Source organism: Hylaeus anthracinus, unplaced genomic scaffold, assembly GCF_026225885.1.
Source record: "Hylaeus anthracinus isolate JK02 unplaced genomic scaffold, UHH_iyHylAnth1.0_haploid 3, whole genome shotgun sequence".
In the NCBI taxonomy this organism is placed as follows: domain Eukaryota; kingdom Metazoa; phylum Arthropoda; class Insecta; order Hymenoptera; family Colletidae; genus Hylaeus; species Hylaeus anthracinus.
The window spans coordinates 15185281-15203451 of NW_026535284.1; the positions used below are offsets into that span (position 1 = coordinate 15185281).

General features: G+C 33.5%; 4 protein-coding genes across 7 annotated transcripts; 2 read left to right on the plus strand and 2 right to left on the minus strand.

Moving 5' to 3' along the window:
• Positions 1 to 72: 72 nt before the first annotated feature.
• On the minus strand, positions 73 to 2203 carry LOC128893778 (peptide chain release factor 1-like, mitochondrial). Its single transcript, XM_054155003.1, has 2 exons — positions 1740 to 2203; positions 73 to 1161 (listed from the first exon to the last, which is right to left on the minus strand). Exons 1-2 carry the CDS (start codon positions 2071 to 2073, stop codon positions 257 to 259), a joined length of 1239 nt encoding a protein of 412 aa, XP_054010978.1. The 5' UTR covers positions 2074 to 2203; the 3' UTR covers positions 73 to 256.
• Positions 2204 to 2838: 635 nt separating this feature from the next.
• LOC128893772 (scm-like with four MBT domains protein 1) lies at positions 2839 to 8419 on the plus strand. 4 transcript variants are annotated; one of them, XM_054154993.1, is made up of 9 exons: positions 2839 to 2986; positions 3892 to 4020; positions 4204 to 4273; positions 4898 to 5310; positions 5390 to 5479; positions 5574 to 6088; positions 6164 to 7014; positions 7091 to 7737; positions 7812 to 8419. In XM_054154993.1, exons 3-9 carry the CDS (start codon positions 4228 to 4230, stop codon positions 7980 to 7982), a joined length of 2733 nt encoding a protein of 910 aa, XP_054010968.1. In that variant the 5' UTR covers positions 2839 to 2986; positions 3892 to 4020; positions 4204 to 4227; the 3' UTR covers positions 7983 to 8419. The 4 variants fall into 4 exon arrangements, with proteins under 4 accessions (XP_054010968.1, XP_054010969.1, XP_054010966.1 ...); XM_054154994.1 differs by having other exon boundaries at positions 2855 to 2986; positions 3888 to 4084; XM_054154991.1 differs by having other exon boundaries at positions 2855 to 2986; positions 3888 to 4020.
• Positions 8420 to 9485: 1066 nt separating this feature from the next.
• Positions 9486 to 12862, minus strand: LOC128893773 (condensin complex subunit 3-like). Its single transcript, XM_054154996.1, has 7 exons — positions 12576 to 12862; positions 11658 to 12454; positions 11057 to 11591; positions 10690 to 10989; positions 10271 to 10630; positions 9684 to 10196; positions 9486 to 9614 (listed from the first exon to the last, which is right to left on the minus strand). Exons 1-7 carry the CDS (start codon positions 12681 to 12683, stop codon positions 9507 to 9509), a joined length of 2721 nt encoding a protein of 906 aa, XP_054010971.1. The 5' UTR covers positions 12684 to 12862; the 3' UTR covers positions 9486 to 9506.
• A 640-nt stretch (positions 12863 to 13502) lies between these two features.
• On the plus strand, positions 13503 to 18051 carry LOC128893774 (adipocyte plasma membrane-associated protein Hemomucin-like). The gene is made up of 4 exons (XM_054154998.1): positions 13503 to 14174; positions 14259 to 14464; positions 15259 to 15544; positions 15605 to 18051. Exons 1-4 carry the CDS (start codon positions 14065 to 14067, stop codon positions 17019 to 17021), a joined length of 2019 nt encoding a protein of 672 aa, XP_054010973.1. The 5' UTR covers positions 13503 to 14064; the 3' UTR covers positions 17022 to 18051.
• The last annotated feature ends 120 nt before the right edge of the window (positions 18052 to 18171 follow it).

Consider the following 18171-nt stretch of genomic DNA (forward strand, 5'->3'; position numbering starts at 1 on the left):
CAAGATTTATTTTCATCTTACGGATATCGCTAAGAAAACATTTCAAAAGGAAGAATAATAAATGCTCAAAGATTACTCAACATAAATTATCTTTATTTATCGACGAACATTTTGTTTCCTAATGGTTCGAAACGAAAAACGAATGAATGTTACTTGTATTACACAGAGTTTATTACCAATTTGCTATGTACAATGGCTTGCCTATGTAAATGAAATCGTTTCTTATCAAAATGGCAAATGTTGAACGAACTCGGTGTTATTTCAATTCTCTCTCCACCTTCTGCATAATCTCTAAGAGTAGCTTCTGTTGCATATCCTGGTGGAGTCTCTCCTCGAGTTCTTCCAGAGCTGGCCCACCTTTCAGAAACTCTTTTAAATAGTGCATCGTGCCATTTGCTATTCTATGATCTGTTACGCGATCTTGATTATAATTATACGTTCTAATTTTTTCGTTTCTTAATTTCAGTCCCATTTGCTTCTTGCGTAACGAGGCGATGAACGAGGTTTGCTTGTTCAATTGCTGTTCGTACAATATACTTTTCAGCTTTATAAGCGCCCAGTTTTTGTTCTTTATTTGAGATCTGCCTATTTGACAAGTGACAATTGTGCCAGTGGGTAGGTGAACCACTCTAATAGCAGAGTCTGTAGTATTTACATGCTGTCCACCAGCACCAGACGCTCTTTTCGTTTCTATTCTCAAATCTTTCTCATTTAAAGTAATGTCTATACTCTTAGGTTCTGGTAAAATTGCCACTGTAACCGTGCTCGTATGCACTCGACCGGAGTTGTCTGTCGTTGGTATTCTCTGTACCCTGTGTACACCACCTTCATACGCTAATTTCCGAAAAGCTTTTGGATTTGATATTACCATAACACCTTTTCTTATACCACCTTTTTCGCTATCGTCCAAATCCATAATTTCATAATCGAATCCTAAATAGGTCACGTATCCAATATACATATCGAATAAATCCTTAGCAAACAGCATGGACTCTTGACCTCCTACACCCGGTGTTATCTCTAAAACAACATTCTCGTAATTGTCCCCGCCCAAATTCCGTAAAATTGTATCTAGTATTTTTTCGTCGATTTCTAGTAACTGTTGTTTGTACATTGATTCTTCCTCCCTAGCAAGGTTCTTCATTTCCTCATTTTCGCCAACTGAAGATCAAATTAGAGTATAAATTATTGAGAAAGAATAATTTTGTGTACTGTAAGTCTGGCTACAAAGTGATGGATGTTTCGACCATTGAAAAAATCCATACAACTTACTATTCGATAACTCAAGCCATATGCACATTCATGTTTGACTTTGCGTAGTAGACAAAATTATAGTTAAATTAGATCTTCTTCAGACATTCAGTTTTAAACCGATAAACTATACTTGATTATCTATCTTATTCACTGCATTTATCACCGTATGATTTTCATTTCTTCCCTAAAATAAGAAACTCATGTAAACTTGTTTCTGAAGTATAGTTACATAGTTTTTAGGTAAGCAACATAGTAGGCACTGATTATAGTTTTACAAGTGATAAAACATTTTAAAAAAATTACTTGCTTAAATTAATATATCAAGCAAGCACAAAATGAAATTGCAACCTGCGTAGAATTAGACAAAGTTTCTAGTTTGTAACAACCAGTTCCTTATAACCGAATTGTAACAAATATACTTTAAAAAACAAGTGCCAATACTTTGTAGCCGCAACTTTATAACACAAAGAATCTTGAAAACGTACCAAGCTCGCTCAAAGTCTTGATATTCTCTGTTATTTGCAGTTTTTCATTCAGCAATTGTGGTATCATAACTATCTTAAAAATCTCTTTAAAGCTTTCATTTCCCCGACCTTTATTTTGATACGCATCCAGCAGATGGTTGAAATACCTTTTAACGTTGTCATCGGTCGGGGATAAACTCGTTTTCGAGCAAAACAGTTTGCAAGGCACCGACGGGAACCTTTTATTAAGGTTATGTAACAAGGAAAACCAGGATTCGAACAGTTTCAATTTCTTCATTATATTCCCATGATGCCAGCAAGTATTGAACTTGCATCTATGTACAAAAAACAACATATTTCACAGTGTAACAATCAAATTACGTGTCGAGACAGTGACATAGATTTAAAAAATTCATGCAATGTTTACAACTGTTTACGAGTGAAGAGAGCGACGCATGTGTCGTCTGCTATCAAGGTGGAAAACTCTAGAAAATGATAAAAAATGCTCGTGTTTTCATTTTCCGAGATATTTGCCATATTCTCGAAAAGAGACACGAATCGTTCCTTGTCCAAAATGTAACATTCGTTTTTATTCGAAGAAACGACGTTCTTATAAAAATCGATAAAAAAATATCAATATTGATTTGTCCATATCTCTTGACTTTGGTATATTGGTAACAGCAGCAGGTGTAGCGATTCGATAGTTTTTATAATCTTGGATTCAATTAAGTTAATCCTGTTTTTCGCAATGTTGAAAACACGATAGGCGTAAATCTTCTTTTATAAGATTTATTTTTACACCGTTACGTTTGACGAGAATTCTTTTACTCCGACAGACTTTACTCTCGACGTGCATGTATTTCAGTTTCTCTGAACGTATGTTGTCGATTTCTTCGTATCACGAAATCGTTACTATGTTATTTCGTTTAACGAATCTCTATCCGAATGTATATACGTGCGTAAGCAGCATGCGTATGAAAATTGTAAATGGAATGAAAAACGTGTTGCACCTATTCTATCGATTTTCCAACGAATACATACACGGGATTCGTTGCTAATATCTTTTTTTTATGTAACATTATCCGAATAACGACATCGTGCGAAATATAAAATTGCGAGACATTAAAATTGCTACAACGTACAGGTGAATAATAACGAGGTTTACGATACTCGTGCATCGAACGAGTGCAGTTACATTTCTATAGTGGAGTGGATTCGTGTATAGCCACGACGAACACGTGTGGAGATAAAGTAACGAAGAGTCGAAGGTACGAATTTACGTGAACATAAAATACAGGAAATTCTACTATATTTTCGAATTTACACGATTTACATCGATTTACTTTGTAAAGACGATGTACGACAATCGAACGCGACGCGATACACGTAATTTCGTGAGAAAATGTAATAGATGAAATATGTGTAGTCTGTATATGTAAATTTCAATCAGAGTGTTTCACTCCATTTGCTTCTCAAATTCGAGCTTTGGACGATTATTAGCATAATATAGTCAGAAAATGAGAAATAAAAGACGAAAAGAATTATTCATCGTTGAGTACAAAATTACAATCTGAATTATAGAATGAAATATTTCACGTTGAACAAATAAGAGCTCGTGTAAAGCTTGCGATAGCTGTTCAAAGAAATAGATGCATAAAGGATAGATCGTCATACTAAGTTTTCGTTTAGTGTTCAAATGGAATTTCGCCATTCTCTGATAAGCATCGATTAATACAAGTATGTGCGTTGAACGCCTATGGGCGTCTGAAGACGACGGTTACCAAACGCGACTATAGGAATCTCGATATCTACAGTATACACAACAGATTCAAATCTCAGCTTAGAAAGGGTGAAAAGAGTGATACTATTTTTCTCGCTTCGATCGGTATCGAAGGTCGTCACTCGAAAGTATTTGCAGAAACGCGAAGAGAAGCACTCTTTCTTTGTCTTTCGAGCTCTCTTTGGGAAACTAGAATTATTTAACAGAAATAATGTGAAATGAATGTTCCATTACGAAATGTTTATTCGCAGACGAGGTCGGTAACGTTCTAGAAAGTTTCGACGATAAAATTTTCATTCGCGAATCGTTAACCGATAGCTGTCGAACGGAAAACGTTTATTTAATTTTCCGATACAAAGGTAATCGAAATAATATTGCTCAATTCGAAGTTAGGTAGCTGTGATATTCGGGACGAGTGCGCCAAACGTACCGCACGAGAGAGATAGGAAACGATAGGGGGAGCGAGAGAGAAGACACGCACGGTAGACCAGTATAGAGCGGCACGGGCAGCTACGATCGACGGTAACTATTTTTCATTGACCAAGCACCACAGAAATTTCGAAAAATAAGCGCACACATCGCCACGGTGAGTTGTAAAATTCACCGAGATATCGTTCGAAACACCACGGACAGATTAATAACGTCCCTTCCATTTCTCGTCGATTAACGACGAATCAAAATTGATTTCGATGAATTCGTGTGCAGGCCTTATAATATTATAACGAAATCATGGAACCTTGCGAGGGACGAACACAAGAGAAAGTGCAAGAAGGAGGTAAGATTAAATTATTAATAATCCTCCTTATTAAATCGACTCTGGTTCGCACGATTTATTATTATATAACGTCGCGGATTGTTTGCCATAAATTTTATGATTTTTATTATTCGGTAACCTTTGAAGTTTTTGAACTCTATAGAATGTCGGTGTCAGTGATACCATTATAAAAGGTGACCAACGTACATTCGTTGATATCGTTTTATTTTGTAATTGTAATAATAAATATGATAAACGGGAATTCTGTGGAATCGACGAATAAAACGCGCGATATAATTTATTTATTTTCGTTGATCTTGTAACATCGAGATAACGACGATTTGTTATAATATATTTGCGATAGTGGTGGAAAATGCAATTTAAAAGAACGTGACACTGATTTTTTTTTTCTTTTTTTTATCGTGTCTTAGTAGATTGATATTAAATAAATAAAAATAATCTAAACTCGGTAAAAAATGTATATTAATTAATTTTTAGAGTAATACAACATACATTTGATAATTGAAAATAAAAATTTATTTATGAAAATATTTACATCTCCCACTTTTAAAACACCTTCAATGCATTGATCATTATTTTAAAAATTATATTTCATTAAATTCATGTCTATGATTTATTTTTCAGAGTATGGATTTTTTTGGCAAGACTACCTCGATGTCACAGAAAGCGTGGAAGTACCTCAAATTATGTTTCCACATGTGGAACTCACGCTTCAAAGCGGCATCGAAATTGGCATGTCTCTTGAAGTGCCAATTCCAAAGACTGCAAACGAGGAAAACATCAAATATTGGATTGCCTCCATTGTTATGGCATGCGGACCTCTATTACGGTTACGTTACTTTGGTGGAGATGATAGATCACTGGAATTTTGGTTCAATCTCACAAAGGAGGCTGCTCATGAACTTGGTTGGTGTGTGAAAAATAATAAAAAGTTAGAACCACCTGATATTGTACTTCAGCGATTACCTAACTGCATGGAAAAGTTGGATGAATTTTTAACAACAGCACGGACTGTTCCACCGCAAATGTTGTCAGGGGTTGGTTGTAAACCTGTAAAAAAGTATTGCAACTATAATTCATGATCTAATCTTTCAATTTTTATTTTGTATTACTCAGGATGGTCTCAGCATGACAGAAAGAATTAAACCAGAGATGAAAGTTGAAGTTAGTGATACTCTACATCCTTATAAATTATGGGTAGCTACGGTAAGAAACATCCAATAACTTTTAATAAGTCATTTATAACTTTCATTTGATTTCACTTTATTTTAAAATTAATATTCTCAATTTTATTTCTTAGATCATAGAAAATGTAGGTGGACGTCTTCTACTAAGATATGACACTCCCGGTTCATTGCATAAAGACTTTTGGATGTTCTGTACATCAGAACATCTTCATCCGTATGGATTCACATCTAAATCAGATTCTAATTGGTTTTTAGAGCCACCCAGTTCTATTGTAGACATGCATACATACGAAGAGTGGAAAGACTTATTAGAATCTATACCAAAAAACAACAGCCTACCAGAGGAACTATTTAACAATAACGTAGAACACTCGAAGCATGAGTTCAAGGTTGGCATGAAATTGGAAGCTTTAAGTCCAATTCATCAAACAAAAATATGCCCAGCGACTGTTATAAAAGTATTCGATAACACTTACTTCCTCGTACGTATCGACACATATGATAAATCAATGGAAGGAATTGATATTGAGTCGTGTATATACAATAGTACAGAAAAAAATACTTGGCTATGCACATCAGCACATCCGTACATCTTCCCAGTTGGATGGGCAAAGCGAAACGATATTAAGTAAGCTTATTAATATTCATAATATTCTACCACAGTATTTATACCATCGTCAATTAACATTTAATCGTTATTTAGAATAGCACAACCAAATGGATGGATCTCAAAAAGGGATGACTTCGATTGGGACGAATATTTAACAGAGACGCAGGCGATTGCTGCGGAAGAGACATTATTTTCCGAAAGACAAAGCGCTACCGATGCTGGATTCGAGTGCGGCATGCGGTTAGAAGCAGTCGATCCAGAGCGCGAGAATGTTATATGCGCTGCGCATATTACAAAAATTGTTGACAATCTCTTATGGTTAAAGTTAGATAATTACGAAAACACGAGACCAGAACATATAGTCGATATGCATTCCCTGCAAATATTTCCTGTTGGATGGTGCGAGTCTAATCACTACCCGCTGAAACCACCGAAGGATTACGTGGAACTTTGTAAAAAGCTGCAAACGCCCCCGAAAGACGAAAAGAAGAGCAACGTTTTAGATATACCGATATCAGAGCCTCGTTCGTCGTTGTGGTGTCCAAAGATATATTTCAATTACCGTTGTTTCACGGGGCCTATGATTTCCAAAGGGAAACTGGCGACACTGCCAAAAGCAGTGGGGCCTGGTCCTGTGATTCTAGTGATGAGGGAAGTTCTGTCGATGATCGTATCCGTCGGATACAGAAGCGCTCGAATATTGAAAGTACTGCAATGCGATTCGAAACCAGATCCTGGATATCATTTGGAAGTTTTAAAGGCGAAGCACAAAAACAATACGTACCGTGCTAGCGTTGCAGTCGTCACGTCTGGCGATATGGTGGCGGACTTTTGCAGAAATATCTGCAAGAAGTTGATGGTATGCCCGAACTTGTTCGGACCTTTGTACGTACCCGAAAACGAATGTCCAGATAGATGTCATAAGACGTCTAAAGCCAAATTCAGTAAGTAATAATATTTTCAAGTTATTGTTTCATTGTATTGTGATCACTCTTAACTGTGAGTAATGTTTTATTATAGCAGCATCGGTAGGTACTGGAAGAAGGGGAAAGCCAAAGGGTTACACGAGTATCATGGTGCAAAAACCTAAGCCATGGGGTGGTAGACGGAAGAGGAGGCGCGGTAGATGGGCGAACAGAGAGAAGGATACTCAGGACGATTACGACCACGAGGACGATTTGCCATTTTTATCGCTGGATTTAGCGAAACATGTGTCAGGGATTGAAGAGACCCTCGACGGAAGAACGCCACTTTCTGAGATAGATATCATGATCCAAAAAGGTTTGGAGAAATCGGACAAGTCGGATGAATTTAAAACCGAGCCACCGTCGAGTAATGCTTCGGAGGACTCTGGAAGTTCGTTTAATGATAGAAAGACGAAGGATAGAGGAAGCCCCAGTAGTTTGAGTAATAACAAACATTCGTCGAAATATAGTCAAAGTAGTGCAGTCACCAGGGCAAGTAAGAGAGAGCGAGACTGGGATACGAGCATCGAATCTGATTGCTCAGAAGCGGATGCTGAATATGTGAGAATGCAGAAAAAACAAAGACGACCGAAAACGCGAAAATTGGACTCGAATCCCTTGTTTTGGAGCGTGGACGACGTGTTCAGATATTTGAGAAAGACGAACGATTGCAAAGATATCGCGTATCGAGTTAAACAAGAGGTGAGATGTACGAAAAATGTGGAAATAATCTTATATTAGACAAACGTATTACATTATCTTATTTTATTTTATAGGAAATTGACGGACTGGCGTTCCTACTGTTGAATCTACCGTCTCTGACGCAACACATGAAGCTACGAACAAGTTTGGCCATGAAACTTTGTCGTCACGTCGAACAAGTCAAGGTCACATTTTTTTTACGGCACATCAACGAAGTAGAACCCGAACAGTATCAAATAGTATAATTGTATCAATTAGGAAATTCAATTTGTTTTATTATTTATACAGTGTAACATAATGTATCATGAGAGGAAAAATGATGCTAGGATCTTTATTGTATGATAAAGACTGAATGACTTTTAATTTATATAAAAATGCAAGACTGCATTAACTTTAAATAGTGATATAACCTATTTAATCGTAACATAGTATATTTAAATTATTTTTGTTATATAGTAAGATTTGCATGAAATGAAATTTTCCTAATTATACATAAAATTGTTTAAATGTGTACCTAAGATATTGAAACATATTCTGTTCCGATAATGTGTAAAATTTGTACAAAAATTATAATTATGTACTTTCTTCCACTAATAATATAAATGTTATTAATCTTTAAGTAGTCTAAATTCTTGTAACTTTGATTTTGTAAAATGACAATAAAACAAGATATTCGTAGTTTCAAAATTGTCTCAATTTCAATTAAATTACCTTCCATACTATAGAATATATATCTAAATCTTTATGACCTCTATAATTCATAGAACAAGAGTTAAGCTAATCGTTTAGTACTCTTAACGTAGAGTAATACTATACATTTTTACAGAAACAAACTAAATAAATACAAATTTTTAAAGTCGGTCATTCGGCGCTGGTGGCGCCATCTATCGGCAAACCGCCCAAGCTGGTAGAGAACAGATTTTTCGGTACGTATGGAAATTCTGACCGATTCTCCTCCTGGTATCAGGAGAACATGATATGCGAAGAGGTGGCACGAAGGAAATATGGCTAGGTATGTTTTGGGAGGGAATTGAAATAAATAAGATGCATTTCTCCTTCAATGTATGTTTATTATAACATGTAATGCAATGATACAGAAGAATAAGGGTGTATAATGTGTAAAATTTGTACAAAAATTATAATTATGTACTTTCTTCCACTAATAATATAAATGTTATTAATCTTTAAGTAGTCTAAATTCTTGTAACTTTGATTTTGTAAATTGACAATAAAACAAGATATTCGTAGTTTCAAAATTGTCTCAATTTCAATTAAATTACCTTCCATACTATAGAATATATATCTAAATCTTTATGACCTCTATAATTCATAGAACAAGAGTTAAGCTAATCGTTTAGTACTCTTAACGTAGAGTAATACTATACATTTTTACAGAAACAAACTAAATAAATACAAATTTTTAAAGTCGGTCATTCGGCGCTGGTGGCGCCATCTATCGGCAAACCGCCCAAGCTGGTAGAGAACAAATTTTTCGGTACGTATGGAATTCTGACCGATTCTCCTCCTGGTATCAGTAGAACATGATATGCGAAGAGGTGGCACGAAGGAAATATGGCTAGGTATGTTTTGGGAGGGAATTGAAATAAATAAGATGCATTTCTCCTTCAATGTATGTTTATTATAACATGTAATGCAATGATACAGAAGAATAAGGGTGGTTTGATAAAAAATGATAATAGTTTAGATCGTCGTTAATATTTAATTGCAACTGTAATTGCTAGTGTTAATAACACTATTAACGATTATAACTATTCACTAGCCTGATCCCTTGGCGTGTCTTGAATAGAACTTGGTGTTTCTAATTTTTGTTTAAAAGTCTCAATGTGATTTAATAATTGTTTATCAGAAGTACCCACCTACAGAAGATGATAAATTAGTACGACTGGTAAACTTATAACCACTAACTAGTAAACCGTCGGACTTACCGTATCCAAAACTTTCTTTATAAGCTGTCGTAAACTTTCTTTCGTCGTATCATCGTCTATCTCCAGGTGTAAATTCTGAAGAGATTTAATTAACATTTTCTGATCAATGTAACTGTCTGGATTCAACGCTTCTAAGAAAATAGTAAAAACAAGGTTATTATGCGCGCAATAATTTTTCGTTGAATGTCTGCATATTCCAGTCCTAGTTATATTCAATATAAACTTGGAAACGTCGTAAGGATCAATTTCTTGCATAGGACTAAAATCTGGCGCTTTATACAAAATTTGTAATGTTGGCAAATACGCCTCTTCCAACATTTTCTGTGCCTCTGCTACATGTATTATAAAATTATCGAAGAAACCGCTTAAACATTGGCGAAGAAAAAAGTCGGCATCGTTTGCAGGATTGTAGCATAAGATTATCAATCTTGATAACAAGCTAGAGCTACTGATTCGTCCATTAAGTAACAACTTTGCAATACCTTCGGCAGCAACCGTTCTTAATTCTTGATTCTAAATTTTTTAAAATATATACATATAATATTTTGCTCAACGTATAATTTGTATTACGTATAATGTGTACTTACTTCGTTATCTAGTAATCCCGCTAAAATTTTGATAAAATCGCAATTATTTTTCTGTATATCAGACCCCCGTACCATCGACAGAGTCACTTCTCGTTCGGTGAATAATTGCACAAGTTCAGATTTGTTGGTACTTTCAGTAGTCGCGTTACGATTTTCGAAAATGTCGAAACATTCAAGCCCATGCAACAATAAAAGGTCAAGGATTCCTTTTAAAGCTGCGATCCAAATTTCCTGATTCTCTTGTTCCAGAGAAAATTGTAAGAACAATATTAGAATATGTTTTTTTGCCATCTCCTTATCCAATATGCAATAGATACTAATTGCTTTTATTGCCAATATGTGAACAGTATCATTCAAGTGCTAAAAATAAGATTTACATTAGATGAATTTATAATAAATTGAAATTAAGAAATACTTACATCTAAACTATTGAAACCAATTTGTATCAGATTTCCGAGCGTCGGTGTTAATGAAGTTACAGACTGCATCATAGAGCATATTATGCTCAGACATTTGATCATTGTTTCTGGATCATCTTTTTCTTTGATATCTTCGGCACCCGTCGAAGGAGGAGGAACTGTTTTTGACAATTTTATTATTTCTTGATTCAAAGCATTTATTTCCTTCTGTAGTCTATCTGCCTCCAAAAATTCCCTCTTTTCTATAGCTTGGTATTCTTCTTCTTTTAATTCCAACAACTTCACTTTTAGTTTCGCTCTCTAAAAAACACTACTGATTAAACATACAGTATGGTTACAATATTTGGAATTAACATATTAATATTACTTTTAAATTATTTTCATCTTGTTGATGTTCAGAAATTTGAGTTACTTGTGTAGATTCCTTCAAAGGCAATCGGATATCACTGATTACATGAGCCAAAGTATCTACTCTGCTATTTACATCTGGTATAACATTCTCCAAATGTGACACCACACATTCAATGATTTTTTCAGACCAGTAGTTGCTTAATAAAGTGTTACATATTAATTCATTCAACTTTTTCCGTCCGAGTTCATCGGATAGATCGTATGTTGTTGCTATCTCAAATAACTGTAAAAGAATAAACTTCTGCATATGGTTCTCCCATGTTTCATTTTGATTTATGGATATCGATGTTAAAAAGTCGGAGATGTGCGTGCAAAATATAGATAATTCAGGAACAATTCTTTCCAATTCTTCTGTACATGCACCACGACAAAGATGTTTTACTAAACATTTCCAATATAATACATTCTCGGTAGTTAACTTATCTATTGGAATTAATTTTGTTTCATTATTTATTGGTAACTGTTCTATTAATGTATTCAATGCACTGCTCCTATATAAAAGTAAAATATTTATTATTTGAAACAAATGTTTAATTGTTTGCATAATAAATACTTACTTAAACAAAGTTTCTAAAGCAAGAACAGATACATCTGTACCAATTTCAGCATCAAAAGCTTTAATTAAGCTTATAAAATTTCCATTAAAATATCTTAACCACGATGGTAGTAAAACATTTTCAACACATTTTCTAACAGTTTCAGACCTGTCTTTCAGGCCATCGTTCAATAACTGGTCTCTCTGTGTGATAGTTAAAGATCTAACTGTAATTTTACTAACAAATTCATATGCTACTTTACGTACTCCTTCATTCACATCCCTTGTACGTCTCAATGCTACTTGCAATGTCGTTTGATTTTTTCCCATACACATCAATGCTGCTTTGCGAACCTCTGCATTCGGATCTTTAGAAGCATGAAATGTATACACTTTTATGACCTGACACTCATCATCCATGGGGTCTTGAAGTCTACGCAAAGCGAACAATGCCTGTGTCCTGACTTTTGGAGATTTATCCTTCAAACGAGTCACCATACATACAACAATCTTGTTGCAAATAACATCTTCTATAAAAGCTTGTTCACCCATTGAATTAAATAATACATTCAAAAAGTGACAAATGCGAAATCGCACTCCTGGATCCTTTGCGCCATGATTATTCAAAAGAAAATTGTATAGTTTAATTAAAAAAGGACACAGTGGTTCCTCTGACTCTTCATTTGTGAATATATGCAAACTGGTAGCAAATTTAGCAACAAATTCAAGAGAGTGTTTAGTCTGTGGATGATTCAGAACGACAGCGAGCAGAACTTTAAAACAGGACTCAAAGGACTCCCAAAAATCTGATAGATCGCTCTATAACCAAAAAAAAGGAATTAATAATTATTATTACAAAAATTTAAATGAAAAAAAAATATTACGATCGTTCAGACTAATGAAAGTGAAAGCATAAGTTATTTTGATTGTTTGTTAGTACCTGGTCGTAATATTTTCGCAATTTTTTTATATTACTTCGATGACAAGTTCTGTTGAACTGAACATCGTAGAATATTTTGCTTATCGCTGAGTCTAGATTTTGTCTCATGCTGTTTATTATTAATTGCACTGTTTGGTTTTATATACATATTCAATAACAACGAGTGTACATAGAAAAATATTCAATTTTATATAAACAGGTAACGGTCATTTTTCAAATGTATTGCCAACATGATTAGTTGTTTAGTAAAAAAACTTACTAGTTATTCATGTACAATAATTACAGTTTTGTGGTGAAAATACCGATATGAAATATATATATAGATAGCAAATAAAATAATGAAAGAAGGAATACATGTATTTAAAAAATACTAAATTATGGTACACTCCTAGACAGAGATGCAACGACCAATAAGATTCTGCCGCAATCACGCGGCTTATTACTAGAGATTATTGTTAGTAACAATTTGTTACGCTAAAATTTAGCGGCTGGATTGTAAGTTTCAAAAAATTACATCAACCCATTTTGTTAAATTACAATTGAATACATTACAATATATGTACACATACATATAAAATCTAGGCATGTTGGGTATTCTGCAATATTCGAGGGACCCGACCAGAGAAAGAATAATAAAGTATCATAAAATGTAATTAAATTCTATAATGAACATATAATGCACGAAGGATGCTGAATTATAATTCTGGAAAATGCCAAACGTTAGTGAAGACTTCGGATACATCAATCAATTTCATTGAAATGAATAATTAATAAGTAATGATGTATAAATTAGATGAATGATGAATAAATGAATAATGAAATGCTTTCTTATACCAGTATAAGATCTCGAATCACGTCCTTAATTTTTACTTCTATCGTTTAATAGTTCGTTAAAATACATCTACGATATGTCTGTACGATCATTCTTCTTTGTCATTGTCTAAGTTTTGGAATAGACAATATCAATGCTATTTATTACTGTAGTTATGTGTATCTTTACGTCTGTAACTCGACAATGTCAACAAGTTATAACGGCAACAAACAACAAAGCTTACGCGTGGACATACAGCCAAAGTAATTACTGGTAATGAGGTTGCTTATTACTGAAAGGCGACCTTAATCAAACAAATGTTTGATGAGTTGGCGATAAAATAAAATTCTGTGGCCAACGGAAATCGATAATATCGACATCTTCCGTCCGCGTGGCAGTTATTTAACATTACTTGCGCTGACATTGGCGAAGATGTGCATTCTACTTTATACGATTCACCGCCATTAAAGTCGCGAATGCCGTTATCTACGCCGGCAAGAAACAGTTACATAGAAGTAGTTTTTCTTTTATCTCTGTACCATTAGTCCGCATTAGTCTCGAGATGAGGAAACGTTGAGCAAGTCTTCGCTTTAACGACGGTCATTTTTTAAAAAAAAAGTAACGGTTAAACACGAACAATACACTTTGAAAAACATTGATAATCAACAAAATTAAACGATGGGATATTTAAAATCCATAGGCACCGTGATCATTTATTTCGGTCTCGTCTTAACTGTCATCACCTTTTTGCCAGGTTTACCTCCAGATGCTGAATTTTCCGAATACAGGTATGATTTAAGTTCTACGAATAAATAAGCACAAGTTTCGAGTTTGTTAAATAAATAACTACGTTTTCGTAACGATTGTTTCAGTATAAAACTTCCAGCCGATCCAGAAAATCGGTTTAAAATCAAAAATCGACTCCAGGGAGCAGAAGAGTTGTTCTCTGGAGAAATTAAAGGTCCAGAATGTTTTGCGTCGTACAATGGAGAATTATATACTGGCATAAGTGGAGGTTATGTCGTGAAAATTGAAGAAAATCGTATCGTACCGATTGTGAAATTTGGTCAAAAGTGTGGTATGTAAAATTAATTGAAGTATTATTTAAATGGCGTAATATTTTCGATTTGTGTACGCAAATGTTATTTAATAAGATGGAGAACAATTTTAATTATATAACAAGTTTTTATTCCAAAGAGTTTGCCTTTTTCAAACCCTCGATGAGGGATGATTCAGGTTGAGTATTTTGCAACCCAACAGTTCCTGTTTAATGTACTCTACACTATTCGTTACTATTTTATTATGTTCAGCAAATATTCCCTTTAAAGAAACCAAAAAATATTAGCAACATCTATTTTATTTTATATCAATTTAGAGTACTAATTTAGTACATTGAAATGCAAACCATATGGATGTTTATTTCTATCACACTTTGTTCTGTTAATTTAAGCATCTCCCTTTTTTATCTCTTCTATGCTTGAAACAAAAGAAATAGTAAAATGGCATTGATAAGTTAGTTAACATCTCGTAATACATTCTTCATGTTGCCAATGTTATTATTATAATTATATTTATATTATATTAGATTTTTAAGGATCTGGTACTAGCTTCTGAAAGCCATATAAGTTGAATAATAAAATAATAGTATACATAGTACAGTTAATATTGACTTAACCACATTCCTACGAGTCATGCGTCTACTGTTCTTAAGCAAATATTGACTCAGGTGTTGAATACTGTAGTCAGTTTTATAGGCATGACTCTAAAAAGACCCAGGCTTAATCATACGAATGTTAAAATAATTATCAACATACTCAAGTAGTATTATATATATTTTAACTTGAGAGATCTGTTCTTTTTTTTTTTTTTTAGATGGTCTGTGGCAGGAAGCAAAATGTGGTAAACCTCTGGGTTTAAAGTTCAATAGTAAAGGAGAATTATTTGTAATGGATGCTTACTATGGCATTTTTAAAGTTAATGTTAAGACACGACAATATACAAATATAGTTAATAGTTCTGAACCTATTGACGAACAAATTCCAAGACTAGGGAATTCTTTGGACATTGCTAAGAATGGAGATATTTATTGGACAGATTCAAGTACAAATTTTCCACTTCATGATGGAGCTTATTCATTCCTTGCTAATCCATCTGGAAGGTAAGAATTAAAAATTTTATATGTTTGTTCAGATATATACAAACAATAACTCATTTGCAGACTAATTCGATACAATGCTGTAACAAAAAAGAATGAAGTATTAGTAAAAAATTTGGGATTTGCAAATGGAGTTGCATTGAGCGATGATGAAAGTTTTCTAATTGTATTAGAATGTCTAGCTTCGCGAATTATTAAGTACCATTTGAAAGGTCCAAAAGCTGGTCAACAAGAAATCTTTGCAGAAAGTTTACCTGGTGTACCAGATAATGTACATAGCGATGAACAAGGAGGTTTTCTAGTAACTTTGTATCTATATATAGATTCTCAACATCCTTTCTTATCTCACTCACTCATACCACATCCATATTTACGAAAAATGATCGTGAGGTTGTTCTATTTAATAGAAGCTCCATTTAAATTATTAGAAGAAATTTATCCAAATTATTATGCAGAAAGAGTTTTGCACTCAGTTGGATCATTTGAGTCTATGTCGGTTTTGGATACAGCACAAACTTCAGTCGTACTCAGAATAGATAAGAATGGAAATGTCTTTGATGCTATATACTCAGAAGATAAAAAAATTCATACAATGTCCTCTGCTTACATATATAATGGATACTTGTGGTTAGGCTCGCCTATAAACGATTATATCATGAGAGTTCCATTGAAACAAGCATTCCCAGAGTGGAAAGAATCTGAAACAGTAAAGAGACAGACAAAAGACGAACCATTGCCAACAAAGATGCCAAATATCAAGGTAGAAGTAAAACCTACAAACGTTCAACCACCTGCTAAAGAAACAACTCAGAAACCTGCAACTACAACTCCAAAACCAACCACTAAAGTACCAACACAAAAGCCAGCCACAGTTGCAACAACACAAAAGCCAGTCGCGGATGCGACGATACCTAAGTCAACCACACAAAAGCCAGTCGCGAATGCGACACCTAAGCCAACCACACAAAAGCCAGTCGCGAATGCGACACCTAAGCCAACTACACAGAAGCCAGTTGCAGATGCAACAACACCTAAACCAACCACAAAAATGCCAACCGTAGATGCAACAATACCTAAATTGAACACACAAAAACCAGTAGCAGATGCAACAATACCTAAGTCAAACACACAAAAACCAGTAGCAGATGCAACAATACCTAAGTCCAACATACAAAAACCAGTTGCAGATGCAACAGTACCTAAGTCAACCACACAAACGTCTACAACCGCTCCAAAACCCGCTGTACAACCTCCTAATGTGAAAACACCAATGAAGGAAACAACGAAAGATAACGTGGAGGAAGTTAAAAAAGTTAATTCAAATTCAAACGTTAATACAAAGACATCAAATGTAAAAATTGAATCAGGAAAAGCTAATGAAGCACCTATAAAATCAAAATCCGATGAACCTATTAAACAAACTCAGCCTGAGAAATCTAAACCAGTGGGGAAAACTAGTGATTCCAATACTAAGAAATAAAAAAAATAATTTAATTTTAATCAGGCACTGTCCAAGTTTTAATTAAAACTTGATAATATTCCATTAGATACTACAAGTTCTACATATTCCACACATATCGTCATTGTTTAGATTTGACATATTTTTAAACGCCCATACATTCCTTTATATTACCGATAAAGAGTTTGCTTTTTATTTAAGTTTTCTTAACAGTTTCATAAAATGATATTATAAGGTTATTTTATTTTGTTGTGATTCTCATATTTGTGGTTAACAGATCAGAAAATGTATTAGACTGTGATTTAGATTTGTATATAAAGTTAAAAATAATGTTGTTCTTGCAAATTTCTCCATATCGCAATACAGTACATTTACTAATATCATATTCAATATATGTATATATTATATATACAATATAAGTATATATATATATATATAATATATGCATTTTGTTATTTCTAATTTTATTTAATTGTATAACAAAGTTGAGATCTAAATGGAAAAAAAGGTATTTTGTTATAGACTTGTTGTTTTAATATTATTCAATTATCATTCCAGAAAAAAATATATTGTATAATAGAATAAGATTAAATATTTAAATGATTGTTCTATATAAATAAGGCAATTTATATTAGATCAAATCTGTCTGTAAAATTGAAATCATTCCTCTATGTGATTAAAATTGTTTAACGTAACATCATAAAAATAATATGAATCTTCCATTAAATTTTTCATTTATTTTTGTATGTGATCTATTTTTCTACTTGAAACATGTTAAACATATGTATATATATATACATATATATATATATATATACGTATACATACGTATTTATTATTTATGCTACAAGTAAAATTAAAATAGTTTCTAATTAATGCAAAAAGTCTCTATCCGTACTTATAGTACTTAACTTTGTAGTTCTTTGGCTAAATGATACATAAGGAAACAAATTTTATGTATGATGATATAAAATGATATTCTTAATTTTATATCAAAGTTGGTAAAAGGTTGTATAAGTGGTATAAAAATAAACTTCTTTTTTAAATCCTCTTTTTACTGTCATAAATATTCATAATAAATCTTTCTTTATGCTCTCATGAATTTTAAAAGCTGTAAGTACATATCTGCCATTAAAGGAGATTTTCCTAGTACTGTAAACAAGCTATAAAA

Bases quoted from the DNA above. Each gene is read 5' to 3' on its own strand.
- LOC128893774 (XM_054154998.1), top strand. From the start codon at position 14,065: ATGGGATATTTAAAATCCATAGGCACCGTGATCATTTATTTCGGTCTC. The intron at 14,465-15,258 runs GTATGTAAAATT...TTTTTTTTTTAG, and splicing joins GAAATTTGGTCAAAAGTGTG to ATGGTCTGTGGCAGGAAGCA. The intron at 15,545-15,604 runs GTAAGAATTAAA...ACTCATTTGCAG, and splicing joins CTTGCTAATCCATCTGGAAG to ACTAATTCGATACAATGCTG.
- LOC128893772 (XM_054154993.1), top strand. From the start codon at position 4,228: ATGGAACCTTGCGAGGGACGAACACAAGAGAAAGTGCAAGAAGGAG. The intron at 5,480-5,573 runs GTAAGAAACATC...TTTATTTCTTAG, and splicing joins ATAAATTATGGGTAGCTACG to ATCATAGAAAATGTAGGTGG. The intron at 7,738-7,811 runs GTGAGATGTACG...TTTATTTTATAG, and splicing joins CGTATCGAGTTAAACAAGAG to GAAATTGACGGACTGGCGTT.
- LOC128893773 (XM_054154996.1), bottom strand. From the start codon at position 12,683: ATGAGACAAAATCTAGACTCAGCGATAAGCAAAATATTCTACGATGTT. The intron at 10,990-11,056 runs GTAATATTAATA...AGTGTTTTTTAG, and splicing joins AAGATGAAAATAATTTAAAA to AGAGCGAAACTAAAAGTGAA. The intron at 10,197-10,270 runs GTAAGTACACAT...TAAAAAATTTAG, and splicing joins CGGGATTACTAGATAACGAA to AATCAAGAATTAAGAACGGT.
- LOC128893778 (XM_054155003.1), bottom strand. From the start codon at position 2,073: ATGTTGTTTTTTGTACATAGATGCAAGTTCAATACTTGCTGGCATCAT. The intron at 1,162-1,739 runs GTACGTTTTCAA...TTTGATCTTCAG, and splicing joins CAAGACTTTGAGCGAGCTTG to TTGGCGAAAATGAGGAAATG.